Source organism: Oncorhynchus keta, chromosome 1, assembly GCF_023373465.1.
Source record: "Oncorhynchus keta strain PuntledgeMale-10-30-2019 chromosome 1, Oket_V2, whole genome shotgun sequence".
Lineage (NCBI taxonomy): Eukaryota > Metazoa > Chordata > Actinopteri > Salmoniformes > Salmonidae > Oncorhynchus > Oncorhynchus keta.
The window spans coordinates 93,780,699-93,807,702 of record NC_068421.1 but is presented as its reverse complement, the minus strand read 5'-3'; the positions used below and the strand labels follow the sequence as shown (position 1 = coordinate 93,807,702).

Here is a 27,004-nt window from a genome sequence, read left to right as displayed (position 1 = left end):
AGGGCGGGGTAATGCTGGGGGTCGCCACAGGGCGGGGTAATGCTGGGGGTCGCCACAGGGCGGGGTAATGCTGGGGGTCGCCACAGGGCGGGGTAATGCTGGGGGTCGCCACAGGGCGGGGTAATGCTGGGGGTCGCCACAGGGCGGGGTAATGCCGGGGTCGCCACAGGGCGGGGTAACGCCGGGGTCGCCACAGGGCGGGGTAACGCCGGGGGTCGCCACAGGGCGGGGTAACGCCGGGGGTCGCCACAGGGCGGGGTAATGCCGGGGTCGCCACAGGGCGGGGTAATGCCGGGGTCGCCACAGGGCGGGGTAATGCCGGGGTCGCCACAGGGCGGGGTAATGCTGGGGTCGCCACAGGGCGGGGTAACGCTGGGGGTCGCCACAGGGCGGGGTAACGCTGGGGGTCGCCACAGGGCGGGGTAACGCTGGGGGTCGCCACAGGGCGGGGTAATGCTAAGGTTGCTAGAGAGAGGGGTAATTCTGTCTTACTGTTGGGGAGATCACAAAGAGGGGTAATTCTGTCTTACTGTTGGAGAGATCACAGAGAGGGGTAATTCTGTCTTACTGTTGGAGAGATCACAGAGAGGGGTAATTCTGTCTTACTGTTGGAGAGATCACAGAGAGGGGTAATTCTGTCTTACTGTTGGAGAGATCACAGAGAGGGGTAAATTCTGTCTTACTGTTAGAGCGATCACAGAGAGGGGTAAATTCTGTCTTACTGTTAGAGCGATCACAGAGAGGGGTAATTCTGTCTTACTGTTAGAGCGATCACAGAGAGGGGTAAATTCTGTCTTACTGTTGGAGAGATCACAGAGAGGGGTAATTCTGTCTTACTGTTGGAGAGATCACAGAGAGGGGTAATTCTGTCTTACTGTTGGAGAGATCACAGAGAGGGGTAATTCTGTCTTACTGTTGGAGAGATCACAGAGAGGGGTAATTCTGTCTTACTGTTGGAGCGATCACAGAGAGGGGTAATTCTGTCTTACTGTTGGAGAGATCACAGAGAGGGGTAATTCTGTCTTACTGTTGGAGAGATCACAGAGAGGGGTAATTCTGTCTTACTGTTGGAGAGATCACAGAGAGGGGTAATTGTAATTCTGTCTTACTGTTGGAGAGATCACAGAGAGGGGTAATTCTGTCTTACTGTTGGAGAGATCACAGAGAGGGGTAATTCTGTCTTACTGTTGGAGAGATCACAGAGAGGGGTAATTCTGTCTTACTGTTGGAGAGATCACAGAGAGGGGTAATTCTGTCTTACTGTTGGAGAGATCACAGAGAGGGGTAATTCTGTCTTACTGTTGGAGAGATCACAGAGAGGGGTAATTCTGTCTTACTGTTGGAGAGATCACAGAGAGGGGTAATTCTGTCTTACTGTTGGAGCGATCACAGAGAGGGGTAATTCTGTCTTACTGTTGGAGAGATCATAGAGAGGGTTGGAGTAATTCTGTCTTACTGTTGGAGCGATCACAGAGAGGGGTAATTCTGTCTTACTGTTGGGGAGATCACAGAGACAGGGGGTAATTCTGTCTTACTGTTGGAGCGATCACAGAGAGGGGTAATTCTGTCTTACTGTTGAGAGGGAGGGGTAATTCTGTCTTACTGTTGGAGCAATCACAGAGAGGGTAATCTGTCTTACTGTTGGAGAGATCACAGAGAGGGGTAATTCTGTCTTACTGTTGGAGAGATCACAGAGAGGGGTAATTCTGTCTTACTGTTGGAGCACAGAGAGGGGTAATTCTGTCTTACTGTTGGAGAGACAGGGGGGTAATTCTGTCTTACTGTTGGAGAGATCACAGAGAGGGGTAATTCTGTCTTACTGTTGGAGAGATCACAGAGAGGGGTAATTCTGTCTTACTGTTGGAGCGATCACAGAGAGGGGTAATTCTGTCTTACTGTTGGAGAGATCACAGAGAGGGGTAATTCTGTCTTACTGTTGGAGAGAGATCACAGAGAGGGGAGAGATAAGAGAGGGGTTCTGTCTTACTGTTGGAGCGATCACAGAGAGGGGTAATTCTGTCTTACTGTTGGAGAGATCACAGAGAGGGGTAATTCTGTCTTACTGTTGGAGAGATCACAGAGAGGGGTAATTCTGTCTTACTGTTGGAGAGATCACAGAGAGGGGTAATTCTGTCTTACTGTAGGAGAGATCACAGAGAGGGGTAATTCTGTCTTACTGTTGGAGCAATCACAGAGAGGGTCTTACTAATTCTGTCTTACTGTTGGAGCGATCACAGAGGGGGTAATTCTGTCTTACTGTTGGAGAGATCACAGAGAGGGGTAATTCTGTCTTACTGTTGGAGAGATCACAGAGAGGGGTAATTCTGTCTTACTGTTGGAGAGATCACAGAGAGGGGTAATTCTGTCTTACTGTTGGAGAGATCACAGAGAGGGGTAATTCTGTCTTACTGTTGGGGAGATCACAGAGAGGGGTAATTCTGTCTTACTGTTGGAGCGATCACAGAGAGGGGTAATTCTGTCTTACTGTAGGAGAGATCACAGAGAGGGGTAATTCTGTCTTACTGTTGGAGCGATCACAGAGCCCTGGGTCCAGGAACAGGTCTGATTTCTCCTGAGATTTCTTGGTCATCTCTATTGCCATGTTGAGATCCTCTATCCATTTCCCCATCTCCACCTTCGAGCTACAATCACATCCACACAGGGAGGCGAAACAGATCAGCTGAAGAAGTGAGGCTGATGGGTTTACGACTCAGGACTTTAACCAACCGGTTCACTATTAAAATGAAGATTTGCATTTGTCTTTAGATTAAAAAGCATAACTGTTCTGTGTGTGTGTGAGAAACTCCTGTGTGTTTACCTGGCTGCCACCACAATGGTCCTCTGGGCAGAGTAGATGGTGAAGCAGTGAGGAACAGACCACTCATTCTCACTCTCTTCCACCTGAGGATGGAAGGGAAGGGGGGACACACAGTAAGATGGTTGATCAGCAAAAGATACGTTGGCCTTTGGCCACAACCACCTGCTCTCATGGGATTGGACAAGAGCAGCAGGGGAACTGAAGGTAAAACGGATCAAAGGAAGGCCTGCCAAAAGCAGGGGGGTTTATCTACTGCACGCATCTGTCTGGCCTGGGGGGTTATCTACTGCACATCCATCTGGCCTGGGGGGATGGTATCTACTGCACATCCATCTGGCCTGGGGGGTTGGGGGTTATCTACTGCACATCCATCTGGCCTGGGGGTTATCTGTTGCACATACGTCTGGCCTGGGGGGTTATCTACTGCACATACGTCTGGCCTGGGGGGTTATCTACTGCACATCCGTCTGGCCTGGGGGGTGGGTGTAATCTACTGCACATCCATCTGGCCTGGGGGCAACTGAGGGGGGGGGGGGGGTATATACCGACAGGCAGTTAAACCCACTGTTCCCCAGTATAGCTGTCATTGTAAATAAGAATTTGTTCTCAACTGACTCGCCTAGTTAAATAAAGTTAAAATAAATAAATACATTCTAAACACAGCTTCCTTCTCCCTTTAGTAGCCATTCACAGACGTCTCGTCAGAGCCCACATCTAAGCGTTGTTTTGTCTACACCAGTACGGGAGAGGGAGCAGGGCCGCGTGCCCTAGCTAACAGAACCCAGAGTACTCACCGGGGCCTCCAAAACTATGAGCTGCATCACAAATGGAGAAGCAGAGACGCAGGTTAGACCAAAGCAGGGGACCTCGAGGTAGTCCCACTGACAAACTGGACCTCTGTCAAACCCCCACCCTGACCTCCCAACTTCCCCCCCAACTCAACACAGTGCTACTCTTTTTTTTTGCAGAATGCAATGGAAACACCTCACACATCTCCCTGATCTGGTGTTAGACCCCCCCCAGCAGTGACTTATCTCCCTCAGTTTCCTTCTGTCTGACTCCCGACAAACAAACTGAACAACCAGCTGAGGAAAGATGATGATATTAAACCATTCAGTAACTTTGGGGCTCAATTCAATCCGTAGCGTAGAAGATCTGCGTTGTAGCACGGGTTGAAAAGGTCATTCCCGATGGAGCCGACATATTCAGCGTTTATTGTGAACGCAGTCCCCGTGAACGCAGTCCCCCGTGAACGCAGTCCCCCGTGAACGCAGTCCCCCGTGAACGCAGTCCCCGTGAACGCAGTCCCCCGTGAACGCAGTCCCCCGTGAACGCAGTCCCCCGTGAACGCAGTCCCCGTGAACGCAGTCCCCCGTGAACGCAGTCCCCCGTGAACGTGTTAACATTGCCTTTTTTTTCTCTTTTTTTTTTAAGAGTAAATCGCGCCAGAAAGCAGATCTTCTGCACTACGGATTGAGTCGAGCTCTCACAGTGGCCCATGAAGGTGATGTTTTCTGAAATGTCTATTTTGTCGTCATGGGGACGACTCGCTGAATCAAGACAGAGACGAGTAATAATTAAATCCAAGATCGGAAGGAAACAGTCACAATACAGATGCTAATTATCAGGTTTTCCAGAAAACTCCGTTGAAGGATTTCCAGAATCCGGAGGGAAAGGAGGAATTCTGTAATTCCACAACTAAGATTTCTGAATTTTGCAACCCTAGTATGTATTTTATTAGCAGTAGGTTACCACAGCTAGGTCAGGTTACACACATCTAGGTCAGGTTACCACAGCTAGGTCAGGTTACCACAGCTAGGTCAGGTTACACACAGCTAGGTCAGGTTACCACAGCTAGGTCAGGTTACCACAGCTAGGTCAGGTTACCACAGCTAGGTCAGGTTACCACAGCTAGGTCAGGTTACCTAGGTCACAGCTAGGTCAGGTTACCACAGCTAGGTCAGGTTACCACAGCTAGGTCAGGTTACACACAGCTAGGTCAGGTTAGGTCACACAGCTAGGTCAGGTTACACACAGCTAGGTCAGGTTACACACAGCTAGGTCAGGTTACCACAGCTAGGTCAGGTTACCACAGCTAGGTCAGGTTACACACAGCTAGGTCAGGTTACCACAGCTAGGTCAGGTTACCACAGCTAGGTCAGGTTACCACAGCTAGGTCAGGTTACACACAGCTAGGTCAGGTTACCACAGCTAGGTCAGGTTACCACAGCTTCAGGTTACACACAGCTAGGTCAGGTTACACACAGCTAGGTCAGGTTACACACAGCTAGGTCAGGTTACCACAGCTAGGTCAGGTTACCACAGCTAGGTCAGGTTACCACAGCTAGGGTTACAGCTAGGTCAGGTTACCACAGCTAGGTCAGGTTACACACAGCTAGGTCAGGTTACTACAGCTAGGTCAGGTTACCACAGCTAGGTCAGGTTACCACAGCTAGGTCAGGTTACACACAGCTAGGTCAGGTTACCACAGCTAGGTCAGGTTACACACAGCTAGGTCAGGTTACACACAGCTAGGTCAGGTTACCACAGCTAGGTCAGGTTACCACAGCTAGGTCAGGTTACCACAGCTAGGTCAGGTTACCACAGCTAGGTCAGGTTAGGGTCAGGTTACCACAGCTAGGTCAGGTTACCACAGCTAGGTCAGGTTACCACAGCTAGGTCAGGTTACCACAGCTAGGTCAGGTTACCACAGCTAGGTCAGGTTACACACAGCTAGGTCAGGTTACACACAGCTAGGTCTTACCACAGCTAGGTCAGGTTACACACAGCTAGGTCAGGTTACCACAGCTAGGTCAGGTTACCACAGCTAGGTCAGGTTACCACAGCTAGGTCAGGTTACACACAGCTAGGTCAGGTTACACAGCTAGGTCAGGTTACCACAGCTAGGTCAGGTTACCACAGCTAGGTCAGGTTACCACAGCTAGGTCAGGTTACACAGGTCAGGTTACTCAGGTTACCACAGCTAGGTCAGGTTACCACAGCTAGGTCAGGTTACACACAGCTAGGTCAGGTTACACAGCTAGGTCAGGTTACCACAGCTAGGTCAGGTTACCACAGCTAGGTCAGGTTACCACAGCTAGGTCAGGTTACCACAGCTAGGTCAGGTTACACACAGCTAGGTCAGGTTACCACACAGCTAGGTCAGGTTACACAGCTAGCTAGGTCAGGTTACCACAGCTAGGTCAGGTTACACAGCAGCTTAGGTCAGGTTACCACAGCTAGGTCAGGTTACCACAGCTAGGTCAGGTTACCACAGCTAGGTCAGGTTACCACAGCTAGGTCAGGTTACCACAGCTAGGTCAGGTTACACAGCTAGGTCAGGTTACCACAGCTAGGTCAGGTTACAGGTTTACCACAGCTAGGTCAGGTTACACACAGCTAGGTCAGGTTACCACAGCTAGGTCAGGTTACACACAGCTAGGTCAGGTTACACACAGCTAGGTCAGGTTACACACAGCTAGGTCAGGTTACACACAGCTAGGTCAGGTTACCACAGCTAGGTCAGGTTACCACAGCTAGGTCAGGTTACACACAGCTAGGTCAGGTTACACACAGCTAGGTCAGGTTACCACAGCTAGGTCAGGTTACCACAGCTAGGTCAGGTTACACACAGCTAGGTCAGGTTACCACAGCTAGGTCAGGTTACACACAGCTAGGTCAGGTTACACACAGCTAGGTCAGGTTACCACAGCAGCTAAGTCAGGTTACCACAGCTAGGTCAGGTTACCACAGCTAGGTCAGGTTACCACAGCTAGGTCAGGTTACACACAGCTAGGTCAGGTTACACACAGCTAGGTCAGGTTACCACAGCTAGGTCAGGTTACCACAGCTAGGTCAGGTTACCACAGCTAGGTCAGGTTACCACAGCTAGGTCAGGTTACACACAGCTAGGTCAGGTTACCACAGCTAGGTCAGGTTACACACAGCTAGGTCAGGTTACCACAGCTAGGTCAGGTTACCACAGCTAGGTCAGGTTACACACAGCTAGGTCAGGTTACCACAGCTAGGTCAGGTTACCACAGCTAGGTCAGGTTACCACAGCTAGGTCAGGTTACACACAGCTAGGTCAGGTTACACACAGCTAGGTCAGGTTACCACAGCTAGGTCAGGTTACACACAGCTAGGTCAGGTTACACACAGCTAGGTCAGGTTACACACAGCTAGGTCAGGTTACCACAGCTAGGTCAGGTTACCACAGCTAGGTCAGGTTACACACAGCTAGGTCAGGTTACACACAGCTAGGTCAGGTTACACACAGCTAGGTCAGGTTACACACAGCTAGGTCAGGTTACACACAGCTAGGTCAGGTTACCACAGCTAGGTCAGGTTACAACAGCTAGGTCAGGTTACCACAGCTAGGTCAGGTTACCACACAGCTAGGTCAGGTTACCACAGCTAGGTCAGGTTACCACAGCTAGGTCAGGTTACCACAGCTAGGTCAGGTTACCACAGCTAGGTCAGGTTACACACAGCTAGGTCAGGTTACACACAGCTAGGTCAGGTTACACACAGCTAGGTCAGGTTACACACAGCTAGGTCAGGTTACACACAGCTAGGTCAGGTTACACACAGCTAGGTCAGGTTACACACAGCTAGGTCAGGTTACACACAGCTAGGTCAGGTTACACACAGCTAAGTCAGGTTACACACAGCTTAAGTCAGGTTACACAGCTAAGTCAGGTTACACACAGCTAAGTCAGGTTACCCACAGCTAGGTCAGGTTACACACAGCTAGGTCAGGTTACACACAGCTAGGTCAGGTTACCACAGCTAGGTCAGGTTACACACAGCTAGGTCAGGTTACCACAGCTAGGTCAGGTTACACACAGCTAGGTCAGGTTACACACAGCTAGGTCAGGTTACCACAGCTAGGTCAGGTTACACACAGCTAGGTCAGGTTACACAGCCAGGTCAGGTTACACACAGCTAGGTCAGGTTACCACAGCTAGGTCAGGTTACCAGCTAGGTCAGGTTACACACAGCTAGGTCAGGTTACCCACAGCTAGGTCAGGTTACCACAGCTAGGTCAGGTTACCACAGCTAGGTCAGGTTACCACAGCTAGGTCAGGTTACACACAGCTAGGTCAGGTTACACACAGCTAGGTCAGGTTACCACAGCTAGGGGTTACCACAGCTAGGTCAGGTTACACAGCTGGCCAGGTTACCACAGCTAGGTCAGGTCTACACACAGCCAGGTCAGGTTACACACAGCTAGGTCAGGTTACACAGCTAGGTCAGGTTACCACAGCTAAGTCAGGTTACCACAGCTAGGTCAGGTTACCACAGCTAGGTCAGGTTACACACAGCTAGGTCAGGTTACACACAGCTACAGGTTACCACAGCTAGGTCAGGTTACACAGCCAGGTCAGGTTACACAGCTAGGTCAGGTTACACACAGCCAGGTCAGGTTACCACAGCTAGGTCAGGTTACCACAGCTAGGTCAGGTTACACACAGCTAGGTCAGGTCCCAGCTAGGTCAGGTTACCACAGCTAGGTCAGGTTACACACAGCTAGGTCAGGTTACACACTAGGTCAGGTTACCACAGCTAGGTCAGGTTACCACAGCTAGGTCAGGTTACCACAGCTAGGTCAGGTTACCACAGCTAAGTCAGGTTACCAGCTAGTCAGGTTACACACAGCTAGGTCAGGTTACACAGCTAGGTCAGGTTACCACAGCTAGGTCAGGTTACACAGCTAGGTCAGGTTACACACAGCTAGGTCAGGTTACACACAGCTAGGTCAGGTTACACACAGCTAGGTCAGGTTACCACAGCTAGGTCAGGTTACCCACAGCTAGGTCAGGTTACACACAGCTAGGTCAGGTTACACACAGCTAGGTCAGGTTACACACAGCTAGGTCAGGTTACACACAGCTAGGTCAGGTTACCACAGCTAGGTCAGGTTACACACAGCTAGGTCAGGTTACCACAGCTAGGTCAGGTTACACACAGCTAGGTCAGGTTACACACAGCTAAGTCAGGTTACCACAGCTAGGTCAGGTTACACACAGCCCCAGGTTACACACAGCTAGGTCAGGTTACACACAGCTAGGTCAGGTTACAGACAGCTAGGTCAGGTTACCACAGCTAGGTCAGGTTACCACAGCTAGGTCAGGTTACCACAGCTAGGTCAGGTTACCACAGCTAGGTCAGGTTACCACAGCTAGGTCAGGTTACCACAGCTAGGTCAGGTTACCACAGCTAGGTCAGGTTACCACAGCTAGGTCAGGTTACTGAACAGCTAGGTCAGGTTACACACAGCTAGGTCAGGTTACACACAGCTAGGTCAGGTTACACACAGCTTAGGTCAGGTTACACACAGCTAGGTCAGGTTACCACAGCTAGGTCAGGTTACACACAGCTAGGTCAGGTTACACACAGCTAGGTCAGGTTACACACAGCTAAGTCAGGTTACCACAGCTAGGTCAGCTAGGTCAGGTTACACACAGCTAGGTCAGGTTACACACAGCTAGGTCAGGTTACACACAGCTAGGTCAGGTTACCACAGCTAGGTCAGGTTACCACAGCTAGGTCAGGTTACCACAGCTAGGTCAGGTTACCACAGCTAGGTCAGGTTACACAGCTAGGTCAGGTTACACACAGCTAGGTCAGGTTACCACAGCTAGGTCAGGTTACCACAGCTAGGTCAGGTTACCACAGCTAGGTCAGGTTACCACAGCTAGGTCAGGTTACCACGGCTAGGTCAGGTTACCACGGCTAGGTCAGGTTACCACGGCTAGGTCAGGTTACCACAGCTAGGTCAGGTTACCACAGCTAGGTCAGGTTACACACAGCTAGGTCAGGTTACACACAGCTAGGTCCCACACAGCTAGGTCAGGTTACACACAGCTAGGTTACACAGGTTCAGGTTACACACAGCTAGGTCAGGTTACCACAGCTAGGTCAGGTTACACACAGCTAAGTCAGGTTACACACAGCTAAGTCAGGTTACCGTGACAGCTAAGTCAGGTTACACACAGCTAGGTCAGGTTACACACAGCTAGGTCAGGTTACCACAGCTAGGTCAGGTTACACACAGCTAGGTCAGGTTACCACAGCTAGGTCAGGTTACACACAGCTAGGTCAGGTTACACACAGCTAGGTCAGGTTACCACAGCTAGGTCAGGTTACACACAGCTTAGGTCAGGTTACACACAGCTAGGTCAGGTTACCACAGCTAGGTCAGGTTACACACAGCTAGGTCAGGTTACACACAGCTAGGTCAGGTTACACTACAGGTTACCACAGCTAGGTCAGGTTACACACAGCTAGGTCAGGTTACACACAGCTAGGTCAGGTTACACACAGCTAGGTCAGGGTTACCACAGCTAGGTCAGGTTACCACAGCTAGGTCAGGTTACACACAGCTAGGTCAGGTTACACAGCTAGGTCAGGTTACCACAGCTAGGTCAGGTTACCACAGCTAGGTCAGGTTACACACAGCTAGGTCAGGTTACACCAACAGCTAGGTCAGGTTACCACAGCTAGGTCAGGTTACCACAGCTAGGTCAGGTTACCACAGCTAGGTCAGGTTACACAGCTAGGTCAGGTTACCACAGCTAGGTCAGGTTACACACAGCTAGGTCAGGTTACACACAGCTAGGTCAGGTTACCACAGCTAGGTCAGGTTACCACAGCTAGGTCAGGTTACCACAGCTAGGTCAGGTTACCACAGCTAGGTCAGGTTACACAGCTAGGTCAGGTTACCACAGCTAGGTCAGGTTACCACAGCTAGGTCAGGTTACACACAGCTAGGTCAGGTTACCGGCTAGGTCAGGTTACACACAGCTAGGTCAGGTTACCACAGCTAGGTCAGGTTACCACGGCTAGGTCAGGTTACACACAGCTAGGTCAGGTTACCACGGCTAGGTCAGGTTACACACAGCTAGGTCAGGTTACCCACAGCTAAGTCAGGTTACACACAGCTAAGTCAGGTTACCACAGCTAGGTCAGGTTACCACAGCTAGGTCAGGTTACCACAGCTAGGTCAGGTTACACACAGCTAGGTCAGGTTACACACAGCTAGGTCAGGTTACCACAGCTAAGTCAGGTTACACACAGCTAAGTCAGGTTACACACAGCTAAGTCAGGTTACACACAGCTAAGTCAGGTTACCACAGCTAGGTCAGGTTACCACAGCTAGGTCAGGTTACCACAGCTAGGTCAGGTTACCACAGCTAGGTCAGGTTACCACAGCTAGGTCAGGTTACACACAGCTAGGTCAGGTTACACACAGCTAGGTCAGGTTACCACAGCTAGGTCAGGTTACACACAGCTAGGTCAGGTTACACACAGCTAGGTCAGGTTACACAGCTAGGTCAGGTTACCACAGCTAGGTCAGGTTACCACAGCTAGGTCAGGTTACCACAGCTAGGTCAGGTTACCACAGCTAGGTCAGGTTACACACAGCTAGGTCAGGTTACACACAGCTAGGTCAGGTTACACACAGCTAGGTCAGGTTACCACAGCTAGGTCAGGTTACCACAGCTAGGTCAGGTTACCACAGCTAGGTCAGGTTACACACAGCTAGGTCAGGTTACCACAGGTCAGGTTACACACAGCTAGGTCAGGTTACCACGGCTAGGTCAGGTTACACACAGCTAGTTCAGGTTACCCACAGCTAGGTCAGGTTACCACAGCTAGGTCAGGTTACCACAGCTAAGTCAGGTTACACACAGCTAGGTCAGGTTACACAGCTAGGTCAGGTTACACAGCTAGGTCAGGTTAACACAGCTAGGTCAGGTTACACACAGCTAGGTCAGGTTACCACAGCTAGGTCAGGTTACCACAGCTAGGTCAGGTTACACACAGCTAGGTCAGGTTACCACAGCTAGGTCAGGTTACCACAGCTAGGTCAGGTTACCACAGCTAGGTCAGGTTACACACAGCTAGGTCAGGTTACACACAGCTAGGTCAGGTTACCACAGCTAGGTCAGGTTACCACAGCTAGGTCAGGTTACACAGCTAGGTCAGGTTACACACAGCTAGGTCAGGTTACACACAGCTAGGTCAGGTTACCACAGCTAGGTCAGGTTACACACAGCTAGGTCAGGTTACCACAGCTAGGTCAGGTTACCACAGCTAGGTCAGGTTACCACAGCTAGGTCAGGTTACCACAGCTAGGTCAGGTTACACACAGCTAGGTCAGGTTACCACAGCTAGGTCAGGTTACCACAGCTAGGTCAGGTTACCACAGCTAGGTCAGGTTACACACAGCTAGGTCAGGTTACCACAGCTAGGTCAGGTTACACACAGCTAGGTCAGGTTACCACAGCTAGGTCAGGTTACCACAGCTAGGTCAGGTTACCACAGCTAGGTCAGGTTACCACAGCTAGGTCAGGTTACCACAGCTAGGTCAGGTTACACACAGCTAGGTCAGGTTACCACAGCTAGGTCAGGTTACACACAGCTAGGTCAGGTTACACACAGCTAGGTCAGGTTACCACAGCTAGGTCAGGTTACACACAGCTAGGTCAGGTTACCCACAGCTAGGTCAGGTTACACACAGCTAGGTCAGGTTACCACAGCTAGGTCAGGTTACACACAGCTAGGTCAGGTTACCACAGCTAGTTCAGGTTACCACAGCTAGTCAGGTTACCACAGCTAAGTCAGGTTACACACAGCTAAGTCAGGTTACACAGCTAGGTCAGGTTACACACAGCTAGGTCAGGTTACACACAGCTAGGTCAGGTTACACACAGCTAGGTCAGGTTACACACAGCTAAGTCAGGTTACACACAGCTAGGTCAGGTTACACACAGCTAAGTCAGGTTACCACAGCTAGGTCAGGTTACCACAGCTAGTCAGGTTACCACAGCTAAGTCAGGTTACCACAGCTAGGTCAGGTTACCACAGCTAGGTCAGGTTACCACAGCTAGGTCAGGTTACACACAGCTAGGTCAGGTTACACACAGCTAGGTCAGGTTACACACAGCTAAGTCAGGTTACACACAGCTAAGTCAGGTTACACTAGGTCACAGCTAGGTCAGGTTACACAGCTAGGTCAGGTTACCACAGCTAGGTCAGGTTACACACAGCTAGGTCAGGTTACCACAGCTAGGTCAGGTTACCACAGCTAAGTCAGGTTACCACAGCTAGGTCAGGTTACACACAGCTAGGTCAGGTTACCACAGCTAGGTCAGGTTACACACAGCTAGGTCAGGTTACACACAGCTAGGTCAGGTTACACACAGCTAGGTCAGGTTACCACAGCTAGGTCAGGTTACACACAGCTAGGTCAGGTTACACACAGCTAGGTCAGGTTACCACAGCTAGGTCAGGTTACACACAGCTAGGTCAGGTTACCACAGCTAGGTCAGGTTACACACAGCTAGTTCAGGTTACCACAGCTAGTTCAGGTTACCACAGCTAAGTCAGGTTACCACAGCTAAGTCAGGTTACACACAGCTAAGTCAGGTTACACACAGCTAGGTCAGGTTACACACAGCTAGGTCAGGTTAACACAGCTAGGTCAGGTTACACACAGCTAAGTCAGGTTACACACAGCTAAGTCAGGTTACACACAGCTAAGTCAGGTTACACACAGCTAAGTCAGGTTACCACAGCCAGGTCAGGTTACCCACAGCCAAGTCAGGTTACCACAGCTAGGTCAGGTTACCACAGCTAGGTCAGGTTACACACAGCTAGGTCAGGTTACACACAGCTAGGTCAGGTTACACACAGCTAGGTCAGGTTACACACAGCTAGGTCAGGTTACACACAGCTAGGTCAGGTTACACACAGCTAGGTCAGGTTACACACAGCTAGGTCAGGTTACACAGAGCTAGGTCAGGTTACCCACAGCTAGGTCAGGTTACCACAGCTAAGTCAGGTTACCACAGCTAAGTCAGGTTACCACAGCTAAGTCAGGTTACACACAGCTAGGTCAGGTTACACACAGCTAGGTCAGGTTACACACAGCTAGGTCAGGTTACACACAGCTAGGTCAGGTTACACACAGCTAGGTCAGGTTACACACAGCTAAGTCAGGTTACACACAGCTAAGTCAGGTTACACACAGCTAAGTCAGGTTACACACAGCTAAGTCAGGTTACCACAGCTAGGTCAGAGCCAGATTAACCTGAGGTCACGGCTAACAGGGTAAAGGTCAGGGGTCAACACAGGGCAGGCAGCTTTATACTCACGATCATGCCGTGCAGAGGCAGCTGGCCATGGACCTTGAACTGGTTGGTGGCCGTCACACCTTTACTCGTGTACAGGAGCTGGTCAGAGAACTGAGAGGAAAGACCGAACATAGACCATGAGATGCACCACGACACAAACTATCGTTATCCTAATTAGGGTTGTCATGACACCAGTAACCTAATGTTGCAGGTGCAAAATAAACGGTTGAAATTAGACCCCCCCCCTACAAAAAAAAAACTGTTCAAGCAATCATGTAAACGTGGATGAGTGTTTGAAAGCATCCGATCCATGATGCGTTGTGGGTAAATGGCGACTGACTGATCTACAAATAATAAACGGAGTCGTTATTTATGATGAAAGTTGATTTGTAGATCAGTCGGTAGGCAGTCGCCTGCATTGTCAGCTGTAATGTCGAACATGCCTGTTTGTTAACGTCCCCCCAAAAATACAGAAGGTACAGTTTCTTTACATTTCCCTTGAAAACCAGAACATTCGGTTGCTGTGGACTCTGCAGAGGCTACGATAACAGTATGGTGATATTACGATACCAGACTTCCTAACGTCAGAGGCTACGATAACAGTATGGTGAGGCTACGATACCAGACTTCCTAACGTCAGAGGCTACGATAACAGTATGGTGAGGCTACGATACCAGACTTTCTAACGTCAGAGGCTACGATAACAGTATGGTGATACTACGATACCAGACTTTCTAACGTCAGAGGCTACGATAACAGTATGGTGATACTACGATACCAGACTCTCTAACGTCAGAGGCTACGATAACAGTATGGTGATATTACGATACCAGACTTCCTAACGTCAGAGGCTACGATAACAGTATGGTGAGGCTACGATACCAGACTTCCTAACGTCAGAGGCTACGATAACAGTATGGTGAGGCTACGATACCAGACTTTCTAACGTCAGAGGCTACGATAACAGTATGGTGATACTACGATACCAGACTCTCTAACGTCAGAGGCTACGATAACAGTATGGTGATACTACGATACCAGACTCTCTAACGTCAGAGGCTACGATAACAATATGGTGATACTACGATACCAGACTTTCTAATGTCAGAGGCTACGATAACAGTATGGTGATACTACGATACCAGACGTCCTAACGTCAGAGGCTACGATAACAATATGGTGATACTACGATACCAGACTTTCTAACGGCAGAAAAGCACACCCAAAGCGGCAGGGTAGCCTAGTGGTTAGAGCGTTGGACTAGTAACCGGAAGGTTACAAGTTCAAATCCCCGAGCTGACAAGGAACAAATCTGTCGTTCTGCCCCTGAACAGGCAGTTAACCCACTGTTCCTAGGCCATCATTGACAATAAGAATTTGTTCTTAACTGACTTACCTAGTTAAATAAAGGTAAAATACAAAAATAAAAAAAGCAGTCCGTTAGAAACCAACCGTATGTAACATATTGTGTGATGTAGCTTGGGAAATAAACATGACTCTGGCAGACAACACAAGGCTGTTTTTTTCCCCCCTAACATTAGGACTGTTTTCCTCAAGAAATGAAGTCCAAGGAAATGAATGTTTCCTTTCCTTCCTTACCTCCTAGTAAGGCAATACCGGTACCGTGACAACGCTAATCTTAATAGTTTATACTGAGGGACCACTATCTGGCATAAAACATGACATATCTGAAGACAGAGAGGAAAGATACACATCAATATATTTAACCTTTATTTGTCGGGGTTTGACTCATTGAGATCTCTGGTTTATAACAGTGTAAAGGAAGTCACGCTGGATAAGAGCTAAAATGACTCCAATAGAAATCATACAGGAGACGGAGGAAAGACTGGAGAGACATTGAAATAAACGAGACACGTTGTCGGAGTGATACTAATCATTTTCTCAGCTTGTATAAAAAGATAGAAATCAACAAACAAAAGGGATTGTTGAAACTGAAACTCTGAAACTCACCAGGAAAAACATCCTTTGTTGAAGCCCTTTTTTGGTCAACTTGTACAGACAACCCTCTCGAATGAACTCCTGAAAACCAGAAAAGTAGATGAAGTTTTTTTTTTAAAGTCCTCTCACTGTCAACTGCGTTTATTTTCAGCCAACTTAACATGTGTAAATATTTGTACGAACATAACAAGATTCAACAACTGACACAAACTGAACATGTTCCACAGACATGTGACTAACAGAAATTGAATAATGTGTCCCAGAACAAAGGTGTGGGGGGGGGGGTTAAAATCAAAAGAAACAGTCAATGCAGCTGGTGGCCACACCAAATACTAAGTACTGCAGTGCATCTCCTCCTCATGGACTGCACAAGATTTGTCAGTTCTTGCTGTGGGATTTTATCCCACTCTTCCACCAAGGCACCTGCAAGTTCCTGGGCATTTCTGTGGGGGGGGTGACCTTAGGCCTCACCCGCCGATCCAACAGGTCCAGACATGCTCAATGGGATTGAGATCCGGGCTCTTCGCTGGCCATGGCACAACACTGACATTCCTGTCTTGCAGGAAATCACAAACAGAACGAGCGGTATGGCTGGTGGCTTTGTCATGCTGGAGGGTCAGGATGAGCCAGTCTACCTCGCCCCCAGTCTACCTCGCCCCCAGTCTACCTCGCCTCCCAGCCCCCAGTCTACCTCTCCTCCCAGCCCCCAGTCTACCTCTCCTCCCAGCCCCCAGTCTACCTCTCCTCCCAGCCCCCAGTCTACCTCTCCTCCCAGCCCCCAGTCTACCTCTCCTCCCAGCCCCCAGTCTACCTCTCCTCCCCAGCCCCCAGTCTACCTCTCCTCCCAGCCCCCAGTCTACCTCTCCTCCCAGCCCCCAGTCTACCTCTCCTCCCAGCCCCCAGTCTACCTCTCCTCCCCGCCCCCAGTCTACCTCTCCTCCCAGCCCCCAGTCTACCTCTCCTCCCAGCCCCCAGTCTACCTCTCCTCCCAGCCCCCAGTCTACCTCTCCTCCCAGCCCCCAGTCTACCTCTCCTCCCAGCCCCCAGTCTACCTCTCCTCCCAGCCCCCAGTCTACCTCTCCTCCCAGCACCCAGTCTACCTCTCCTCCCAGCACCCAGTCTACCTCTCCTCCCAGCCCCCAGTCTACCTCTCCTCCCAGCCCCCAGTCTACCTCTCCTCCCCGCCCCCAGTCTACCTCTCCTCCCAGCCCCCAGTCTACCTCTCCCCCAGCCCCCAGTCTACCTCTCTCCCAGCCCCCAGTCTACCTCTCCTCCCAGCCCCCAGTCTACCTCTCCTCCCAGCCCCCAGTCTACCTCTCCTCCCAGCCCCCAGTCTACCTCTCCTCCCAGCCCCCAGTCTACCTCTCCTCCCAGCCCCCAGTCTACCTCTCCTCCCAGCCCCCAGTCTACCTCTCCTCCCAGCCCCCAGTCTACCTCTCCTCCCAGCCCCCAGTCTACCTCTCCTCCCAGCCCCCAGTCTACCTCTCCTCCCAGCCCCCAGTCTACCTCTCCTCCCAGCCCCCAGTCTACCTCTCCTCCCAGCCCCCAGTCTACCTCTCCTCCCCGCCCCCAGTCTACCTCTCCTCCCAGCCCCCAGTCTACCTCTCCTCCCAGCCCCCAGTCTACCTCTCCTCCCCCGCCCCCAGTCTACCTCTCCTCCCAGCCCCCAGTCTACCTCTCCCCCAGCCCCCAGTCTACCTCTCCTCCCCGCCCCCAGTCTACCTCTCCTCCCCGCCCCCAGTCTACCTCTCCTCCCCGCCCCCAGTCTACCTCTCCTCCCCGCCCCCAGTCTACCTCTCCTCCCCGCCCCCAGTCTACCTCTCCTCCCCGCCCCCAGTCTACCTCTCCTCCCCGCCCCCAGTCTACCTCTCCTCCCCGCCCCAGTCTACCTCTCCTCTTGCCCTTTATTTGTCAGTGCTTGCAGTCGTCTTCAAAACAGTCAGACAACTCCTGCTACAACCCAAAGTCTCATTCACCCTACAGAACTTAGTTGAGCATTTTGTGCAGTGATGTAGTCAAGTCACTAAGTGTTTTGTTCAGGTCTATCTCCTGGACTCGAGTACTATATAATAATATAATATATATAATAATAATAATAATAATAATATATGCCATTTAGCAGACGCTTTTATCCAAAGCGACTTACAGTCATGTGTGCATACATTCTACGTATGGGTGGTCCCGGGAATCGAACAAGCGCCATGCTCTACCAACTGACGGCACCAGACGGCACCAGTACTGGTGCCGTCTCCCTCTACAAGGTACTAGACTCACCCCGCCGGGCGCAGTGAGGTTCTACGAGGTACTAGACTCACCCTGCCGGGCGCAGTGAGGTTCTACGAGGTACTAGACTCACCCTGCCGGGCGCAGTGAGGTTCTCGATGCCGATCAGATCTCTCTGGAGCTCAGACAGCTTCTGGAAGTTCTCCAGACGGATCAAACTACTCTGGAGCTGATTGGTCATCTCTGCGACCTCCTTCAGGGCCTCTGTACACGAGGGACAAAGGGATAAGGGTACATACAGGAGGGTTGAGGATCCACACAGGAGGGATACCAAACATCAGGGAATATGACAAGATGGCGGTTGCTTAGCTCGGCCCAAATTTACCAACCCATTCAGAACATATTCTCCCTGCTGAACATCACCCAGGTCTCTTAAGGAGAAATGAGCAGAAGGGCTAGGTATCGGACTCATAGAAATATAATCCAAATAAAAAGGATTGGCACCTCTAACCCCTGGCAATTATGCCCTCTTTAACTTAAGCATTCCAGCAGCATTCTCAATGTGACAGCTCCTACGGTCCTCTGACGGACCTACCACCCATCAGCCCTGTAGCATTCTCAATGTGACAGCTCTACGGTCCCCTGACGGACCTCCCACCCATCAGCCCTGTAGCATTCTCAATGTGACAGCTCTACGGTCCCCTGACAGACCTCCCACCCATCAGCCCTGTAGCATTCTCAATGTGACAGCTCCTACGGTCCCCTGACGGACCCATTAGCCCCGTAGCATTCTCAATGTGACAGCTCTACGGTCCCCTGACGGACCTGCCACCCATTAGCCCCGTAGCATTCTCAATGTGACAGCTCCTACGGTCCCCTGACGGACCCATTAGCCCCGTAGCATTCTCAATGTGACAGCTCTACGGTCCCCTGACGGACCTCCCACCCATCAGCCCTGTAGCATTCTCAATGTGACAGCTCTACGGTCCCCTGACGGACCTCCCACCCATTAGCCCCGTAGCATTCTCAATGTGACAGCTCTACGGTCCCCTGACGGACCTCCCACCCATTAGCCCCGTAGCATTCTCAATGTGACAGCTCCTACGGTCCCCTGACCCCGGCATTCCTCTCACCCCCTTCGGACCTCACCCATCAGCCCCGTAGCATTCTCAATGTGACAGCTCTACGGTCCCCTGACGGACCTCCCACACATCAGCCCCGTAGCATTCTCAATGTGACAGCTCTACGGTCCCCTGACGGACCTCCCACCCATCAGCCCCGTAGCATTCTCAATGTGACAGCTCTACGGTCCCCTGACGGACCTCTCACCCATCAGCCCCGTAGCATTCTCAATGTGACAGCTCTACAGTCCCCTGACGGACCTCCCACACATCAGCCCCGTAGCATTCTCAATGTGACAGCTCTACGGTCCCCTGACGGACCCATTAGCCCCGTAGCATTCTCAATGTGACAGCTCTACGGTCCCCTGACGGACCTCTCACCCATCAGCCCCGTAGCATTCTCAATGTGACAGCTCTACGGTCCCCTGACGGACCTCTCACCCATCAGCCCCGTAGCATTCTCAATGTGACAGCTCCTACGGTCCCCTGACGGACCCATTAGCCCCGTAGCATTCTCAATGTGACAGCTCTACAGTCCCCTGACGGACCTCCCACCCATTAGCCCCGTAGCATTCTCAATGTGACAGCTCTACGGTCCCCTGACGGACCTCCCGGCCCATTAGCCCCGTAGCATTCTCAATGTGACAGCTCCTACGGTCCCCTGACGGACCACCCACCCATTAGCCCCGTAGCATTCTCAATGTGACAGCTCTACGGTCCTCTGACGGACCACCCACCCATTAGCCCCGTAGCATTCTCAATGTGACAGCTCTACGGTCCCCTGACGGACCTCCCACCCATCAGCCCTGTAGCATTCTCAATGTGACAGCTCCTACGGTCCCCTGACGGACCTCTCACCCATTAGCCCCGTAGCATTCTCAATGTGACAGCTCTACAGTCCCCTGACGGACCTCCCACACATCAGCCCCGTAGCATTCTCAATGTGACAGCTCTACGGTCCCCTGACGGACCTCCCGGCCCATTAGCCCTGTAGCATTCTCAATGTGACAGCTCTACGGTCCCCTGACGGACCTCCCGGCCCATTAGCCCTGTAGCATTCTCAATGTGACAGCTCCTACGGTCCCCTGACGGACCACCCACCCATTAGCCCCGTAGCATTCTCAATGTGACAGCTCTACGGTCCTCTGACGGACCACCCACCCATTAGCCCCGTAGCATTCTCAATGTGACAGCTCTACGGTCCCCTGACGGACCTCCCACCCATCAGCCCTGTAGCATTCTCAATGTGACAGCTCTACGGTCCCCTGACGGACCTCCCACCCATTAGCCCTGTAGCATTCTCAATGTGACAGCTCCTACGGTCCCCTGACGGACCTCCCACCCATTAGCCCCGTAGCATTCTCAATGTGACAGCTCCTACGGTCCCCTGACGGACCTCCCACCCATCAGCCCCGTAGCATTCTCAATGTGACAGCTCCTACAGTCCCCTGACGGACCTCCCACCCATCAGCCCCGTAGCATTCTCAATGTGACAGCTCCTACAGTCCCCTGACGGACCTCCCACCCATTAGCCCCGTAGCATTCTCAATGTGACAGCTCTACGGTCCCCTGACGGACCTCCCACCCATTAGCCCCGTAGCATTCTCAATGTGACAGCTCTACGGTCCCCTGACGGACCTCCCACCCATCAGCCCTGTAGCATTCTCAATGTGACAGCTCCTACGGTCCCCTGACGGACCTCCCACCCATCAGCCCTGTAGCATTCTCAATGTGACAGCTCTACGGTCCCCTGACAGACCTCCCCCATCAGCCCTGTAGCATTCTCAATGTGACAGCTCTACGGTCCCCTGACGGACCTCCCACCCATCAGCCCCGTAGCATTCTCAATGTGACAGCTCTACAGTCCCCTGACGACCTCCCACCCATCAGCCCCGTAGCATTCTCAATGTGACAGCTCCTACAGTCCCCTGACAGACCTCCCACCCATCAGCCCCGTAGCATTCTCAATGTGACAGCTCCTACGGTCCCCTGACAGACCTCCCACCCATCAGCCCTGTAGCATTCTCAATGTGACAGCTCTACGGTCCCCTGACAGACCTCCCACCCATCAGCCCCGTAGCATTCTCAATGTGACAGCTCCTACAGTCCCCTGACGGACCTCCCACCCATCAGCCCCGTAGCATTCTCAATGTGACAGCTCCTACAGTCCCCTGACAGACCTCCCACCCATCAGCCCCGTAGCATTCTCAATGTGACAGCTCCTACAGTCCCCTGACGGACCTCCCACCCATTAGCCCCGTAGCATTCTCAATGTGACAGCTCCTACAGTCCCCTGACAGACCTCCCACCCATCAGCCCCGTAGCATTCTCAATGTGACAGCTCCTACAGTCCCCTGACGGACCCATTAGCCCCGTAGCATTCTCAATGTGACAGCTCCTACAGTCCCCTGACGGACCTCCCACCCATCAGCCCCGTAGCATTCTCACCTCTGCAGTTGTTGTGGTCGGGGTGGTCTGGGCTGTAGTGTTTACACAGTCTCTCTAGGATCAGTTTGTAGTGCATGAGGCGCTGGATGGGCTTCAGCAGGAACGTGTTGAGAGGCAGGTAACACACCTTCTGAAGCTCAAACTCCTTATACACCGTCTCCAGCTTCTTCAGGCGCTTGGTGGCCTTCTCCAGCTCGGTCAGCACCTCGTCATGTTTCTGCAGGTAGTTGGTGAACTCCTGAGGAGAGAAGCATGAAACAACAAGCTCAAAGCAGGGATCCCGTTTATAAAAACACGGTAATGGTCTGAGTAGTGTGGACACCGTGTTTAAAATCACTTCCCTTCCCAACGTAATGCAAACAGATGCAGAGTACTAAGCTTACACATGACAATGGGAGTTAAGACGGTTTATGCCATCACTTTCCATCCCGCAGCAGTCTCCCATCTGACTATAGTGTGTAGCAGTAACCAGTCTGAACAACCAGGTGGTGACAGGAGTCCAGTCTCACCTTGAGAGCACACATGTTCCTCAGCATGACGTCTCCAATCCTCTGGTAGTCTCCCTTCACATGAGCGTTAGAGCGCCCCTCCCTGGTCACAAACAAACCCCCCAAAAAAATAAATACTTTTGACTACATACCTTAGCTTTGACAGTAAAAAAAGATCTCCATTTTTAAAAATGTAAATAGAATTGCTGCATTCCATCTTTCAGTGTTGCCGTACTCTTCCCTTTCTCATATGTTTTACATATGTAGATTACCACAGCATTAGTCTGTGTTATATATGTAGATTACCACAGCATTAGTCTTTTATATATGTAGATTAGTCTAATATTTTACATATGTAGATTACCACAGCATTAGTATGTGTTATATATGTAGATTACCACAGCATTAGTCTAATGTTTTACATATGTAGATTAGTCTAATATTTTACATATGTAGATTAGTCTAATATTTTACATATGTAGATTACCACAGCATTAGTCTGTTTTATATATGTAGATTAGTCTAATGTTTTACATATGTAGATTACCACAGCATTAGTCTAATATTTTACATATGTAGATTACCACAGCATTAGTCTAATATTTTACATATGTAAATTACCACAGCATTAGTCTGTGTTACATATGTAAATTACCACAGCATTAGTCTAATGTTTTATATATGTAGATTACCACAGCATTAGTCTGTGTTATATATGTAGATTACCACAGCATTAGTCTAATGTTTTATATATGTAGATTACCACAGCATTAGTCTAATGTTTTATATATGTAGATTACCACAGCATTAGTCTGTGTTATATATGTAGATTACCACAGCATTAGTCTGTTTTATATATGTAGATTACCACAGCATTAGTCTGTTTTATATATGTAGATTAGTCTAATGTTTTACATATGTAGATTAGTCTAATGTTTTACATATGTAGATTAGTCTAATGTTTTACATATGTAGATTAGTCTAATGTTTTACATATGTAGATACATGTGAGGAGAGCAGCACTGACCATAAAGCTAGTCTCTGGTCGATCTCTTTGAGGAACCCCCGGTGGAACTCATAAATGGGGTCGATGTTGGAGAACAGCAGGGTCATCAGCCCCTCTGGCATGGCGTCCTCTTTGATCACCGCGCTGCGGAACCACTGACAGGAGAAGAGAATAAAAGGACACAGATTTTTAGCATTATAAACACAAGCCTTGTTCCAGATCTGTTTGTGTTGTGCAGCATATTCTTATGGAGAGAGACTGCACAAACTGATCTGGGACCAGGCTACCGCAGTAAAAAACAAACATAATACTGTACACAGCCACAGATGAAACACACACACACACACACACACACACACACACACACACACACACACACTGCGTGTATCGCTCACCACTGTGATGACTTCTAGGTCTTTCAGGTAGGTCCTCTCTGTGGTTAGAATCTCTTTGGCAATGAAGTAGGCCTTGTCGGTGGGATATCGCTGAGGAATGAGACCATCAGGTCATGTCAACACTGGTAACACACAGTATTCAGACAATAATCAAAACAGCTTCATGGAAAATATAGCTCATGGAAGATTAAAATAAAGTGAATTTGGCCCTGATAAAATTTCATGCAACATTATTGTGCGCAAATTGCAAAGTACAGGCCTTCAAAAACAATGTTTATGGAAGTCGAGACGATTTAAAATCTATGTATTTTAAGAGGAAAGGACAGTTTACCTCTTACAATTATGATTTAACAAAAATTCACAAAATTATTATTGTTATTTTTTTTAAATGTGATGGAATGACAGGTTGATTAATCAACCGACAGATCAATAGAGGCAGGCAGTGTACCTTCCTCCTGCCCTCCTCCTCCTCCTCCTCCTCTAGCCTGTTGGTGCCCACCTCACTCAGGATGGGGCTATGTAGGGGCGAGGGGGTCTGGCCTGCCCCCGGGAGACTCAGCGTAGACATCTGGAAGGAGGGGGACAGGCAGAGGGGAGAGCTCTTGGAGTTGAACGGGGAGAGCTGGGGGCTGTCCATAGAGGACCCTGGGAGAGGGGAAAGAGCAACAACAGCAAGTCAAACTATGACTTACATTTTAAAACGTGTGTCTATACAAATTCTAAATGATTGAATTCATATTCCATCTCTGCTGCACACAGAGAGAAGCATAAATAGATATATACAAAAGTATGTGGACACCCCTTCAAATTAGTGGATTCAGCTATTTCAGCCACACCCGTTGCTGACAGGTAAGAACCGAACACACAACCATCCAATCTCCAGATAAAAACATTGGCAGTAGAATGGGCCTTACTGAACAGCTCAGTGTCTTTCGACATACAATGCCACTGTTATTGTGAAGTGAAAAAAGTCGGAGCAACAACGACTCAGCCGCGAAGTGGTAGGCCACAGAACGGCACCGCCAAGAGCTGAAGGGCGTAGCGCGTGAAAACCATCTGGTCCTCGGTTGTAAACCCTCCACTACCGAGTTCCAAACTGCCTCTGGAAGCAACGGCAGCACAAGAACTGTTTGTCGGGAGCTTCATGAAATGGGTCTCCATGACCGAGCAGCCGCACACAAGCCTAAGATCACCATGGGTAATGTCAAGTGTGGGCTAGAGTCTCTACAGTTCGCCGCCATTGGACTCTGGAGCAGTGGAAACCTACTCTGGAGGGATGAATCATGCTTCACCATCTGGCAGTCCGACGTTTGGCGGATGCCAGGACAACGCAACCTGGCCAAATACATAGTGCCAACTGTAAAGTTTGGTGGAGGAGGAATAATGGTCTGGGGCTGTTTTTCATGGTTCGGGCCCCTTAGTTCCAGTGAAGGAAGATCTTGAAGGTCCTTTCCTGTTTCAGCATGACAATGCTCCCGTACACAAAGCAAGGTTCATACAGAAATGGTTTGTCGAGATTGGTGTGGAAGGACTTGACTGGCCTGCACAGAGCCCTGACCTCAACCCCATAGAAGACCTTTGGGATAAATTGGAACGCCGACTGCAAGCCAGGCCTTATCGTCCAACATCAGTACCCGACCTCACTAATGCTCGTGGCTGAATGGAAGCAAGTCCCCGCAGCAATGATCCAACATCTAGTGGAAAGCCTTCCCAGAAGAGTGGAGGCTGTTATAGCAGCAATGATCCAACATCTAGTGGAAAGCCTTCCCAGAAGAGTGGAGGCTGTTATAGCAGCAATGTTCCTACATCTAGTGGAAAGCCTTCCCAGAAGAGTGGAGGCTGTTATAGCAGCAATGTTCCAACATCTAGTGGAAAGCCTTCCCAGAAGAGTGGAGGCTGTTATAGCTGTTATAGCAGCAATGTTCCAACATCTAGTGGAAAGCCTTCCCAGAAGAGTGGAGGCTGTTATAGCAGCAATGTTCCAACATCTAGTGGAAAGCCTTCCCAGAAGAGTGGAGACTGTTATAGCAGCAATGTTCCAACATCTAGTGGAAAGCCTTCCCAGAAGAGTAGAGGCTGTTATAGCAGCAATGTTCCAACATCTAGTGGAATGCCTTCCCAGAAGAGTGGAGGCTGTTATAGCAGCAATGTTCCAACATCTAGTGGAAAGCCTTCCCAGAAGAGTGGAGGCTGTTATAGCAGCAATGCTCCAACATCTAGTGGAAAGCCTTCCCAGAAGAGTGGAGGCTGTTATAGCAGCAATGTTACAACATCTAGTGGAAAGCCTTCCCAGAAGAGTGGAGGCTGTTATATCAGTAAATATAGCTGTTATATAGTAAATATATCTAACCCACGAATGAAACAGACAACATCTTAAGGAGTACCACATCGTATCTCCTCTGTAGATATTTGTTTTGTTTGGGATAACACACACACAGCATGAGTGAAAACAACACACCTACCCTAACATGACATGAAAATAATGTTGTATATTTCTAAATGAATCCCACAGGAGGCAGCAAGGAGAGAGGTGCTTAGGGGAACAGGAGGGATCTGCTCTATACTGTACAAATCTCTGCTTTGGAAAAAAGGTGGAGGAATATCCAGGCAACAACAGGAAGTCACAGAAGAGGGGAAAGGCCACTTCATTCAGGAAATAGGTACAGAGTCCAGAATACATTTGGACCTACTTGAATAAAACACTTTTTTTTTTTTTTTTTGTTTGGGAGATTAATTATGCTAATAAAGTTATTATTGCTCATCCAAACTGTATTATCCCATTTGACAGAACCATAAAGAAACAGGCTGTTAACTATATGACAATGTCCCGTGTCCTTCAATAGAAACAGGCTGTTAACTATGAGACAATGTCCCGTGTCCTTCAATAGAAACAGGCTGTTAACTATGACAATGTCCCGTGTCCTTCAATAGAAACAGGCTGTTAACTATATGACAATGTCCCGTGTCCTTCAATAGAAACAGGCTGTTAACTATATGACAATGTCCCGTGTCCTTCAATAGAAACAGGCTGTTAACTATATGACAATGTCCCGTGTCCTTCAATAGAAACAGGCTGTTAACTATATGACAATGTCCCGTGTCCTTCAATAGAAACAGGCTGTTAACTATATGACAATGTCCCGTGTCCTTCAATAGAAACAGGCTGTTAACTATATGACAATGTCCCGTGTCCTTCAATAGAAACAGGCTGTTACACACACTCGCTCACACACTCGCTCTCTCTCTCACACAGACGCTCACTCTCTCACACAGACGCTCTCTCACACACAGACGCTCTCTCTCACACAGACGCTCTCACACACAGACGCTCTCTCTCACACAGACGCTCTCTCTCACACACAGACGCTCTCTCTCACACACAGACGCTCTCTCTCACTCACA

At 50.0% G+C, this 27,004-nt stretch overlaps 1 protein-coding gene across 1 annotated transcript in view; it reads right to left on the bottom strand.

The window, feature by feature from the left end:
* The window catches only part of farp2 (FERM, RhoGEF and pleckstrin domain protein 2), a 110,604-nt gene that overhangs the window by 25,082 nt on the left and 58,518 nt on the right, over positions 1–27,004 (bottom strand). Inside the window, 10 exon segments of the mRNA XM_052466222.1 lie at positions 2,524–2,642; positions 2,819–2,901; positions 13,984–14,073; positions 15,934–16,002; positions 18,278–18,408; positions 21,714–21,951; positions 22,223–22,304; positions 23,229–23,362; positions 23,603–23,692; positions 24,051–24,247. Of these exon segments, the coding sequence (XP_052322182.1) occupies positions 2,524–2,642; positions 2,819–2,901; positions 13,984–14,073; positions 15,934–16,002; positions 18,278–18,408; positions 21,714–21,951; positions 22,223–22,304; positions 23,229–23,362; positions 23,603–23,692; positions 24,051–24,247 (1,233 nt within the window).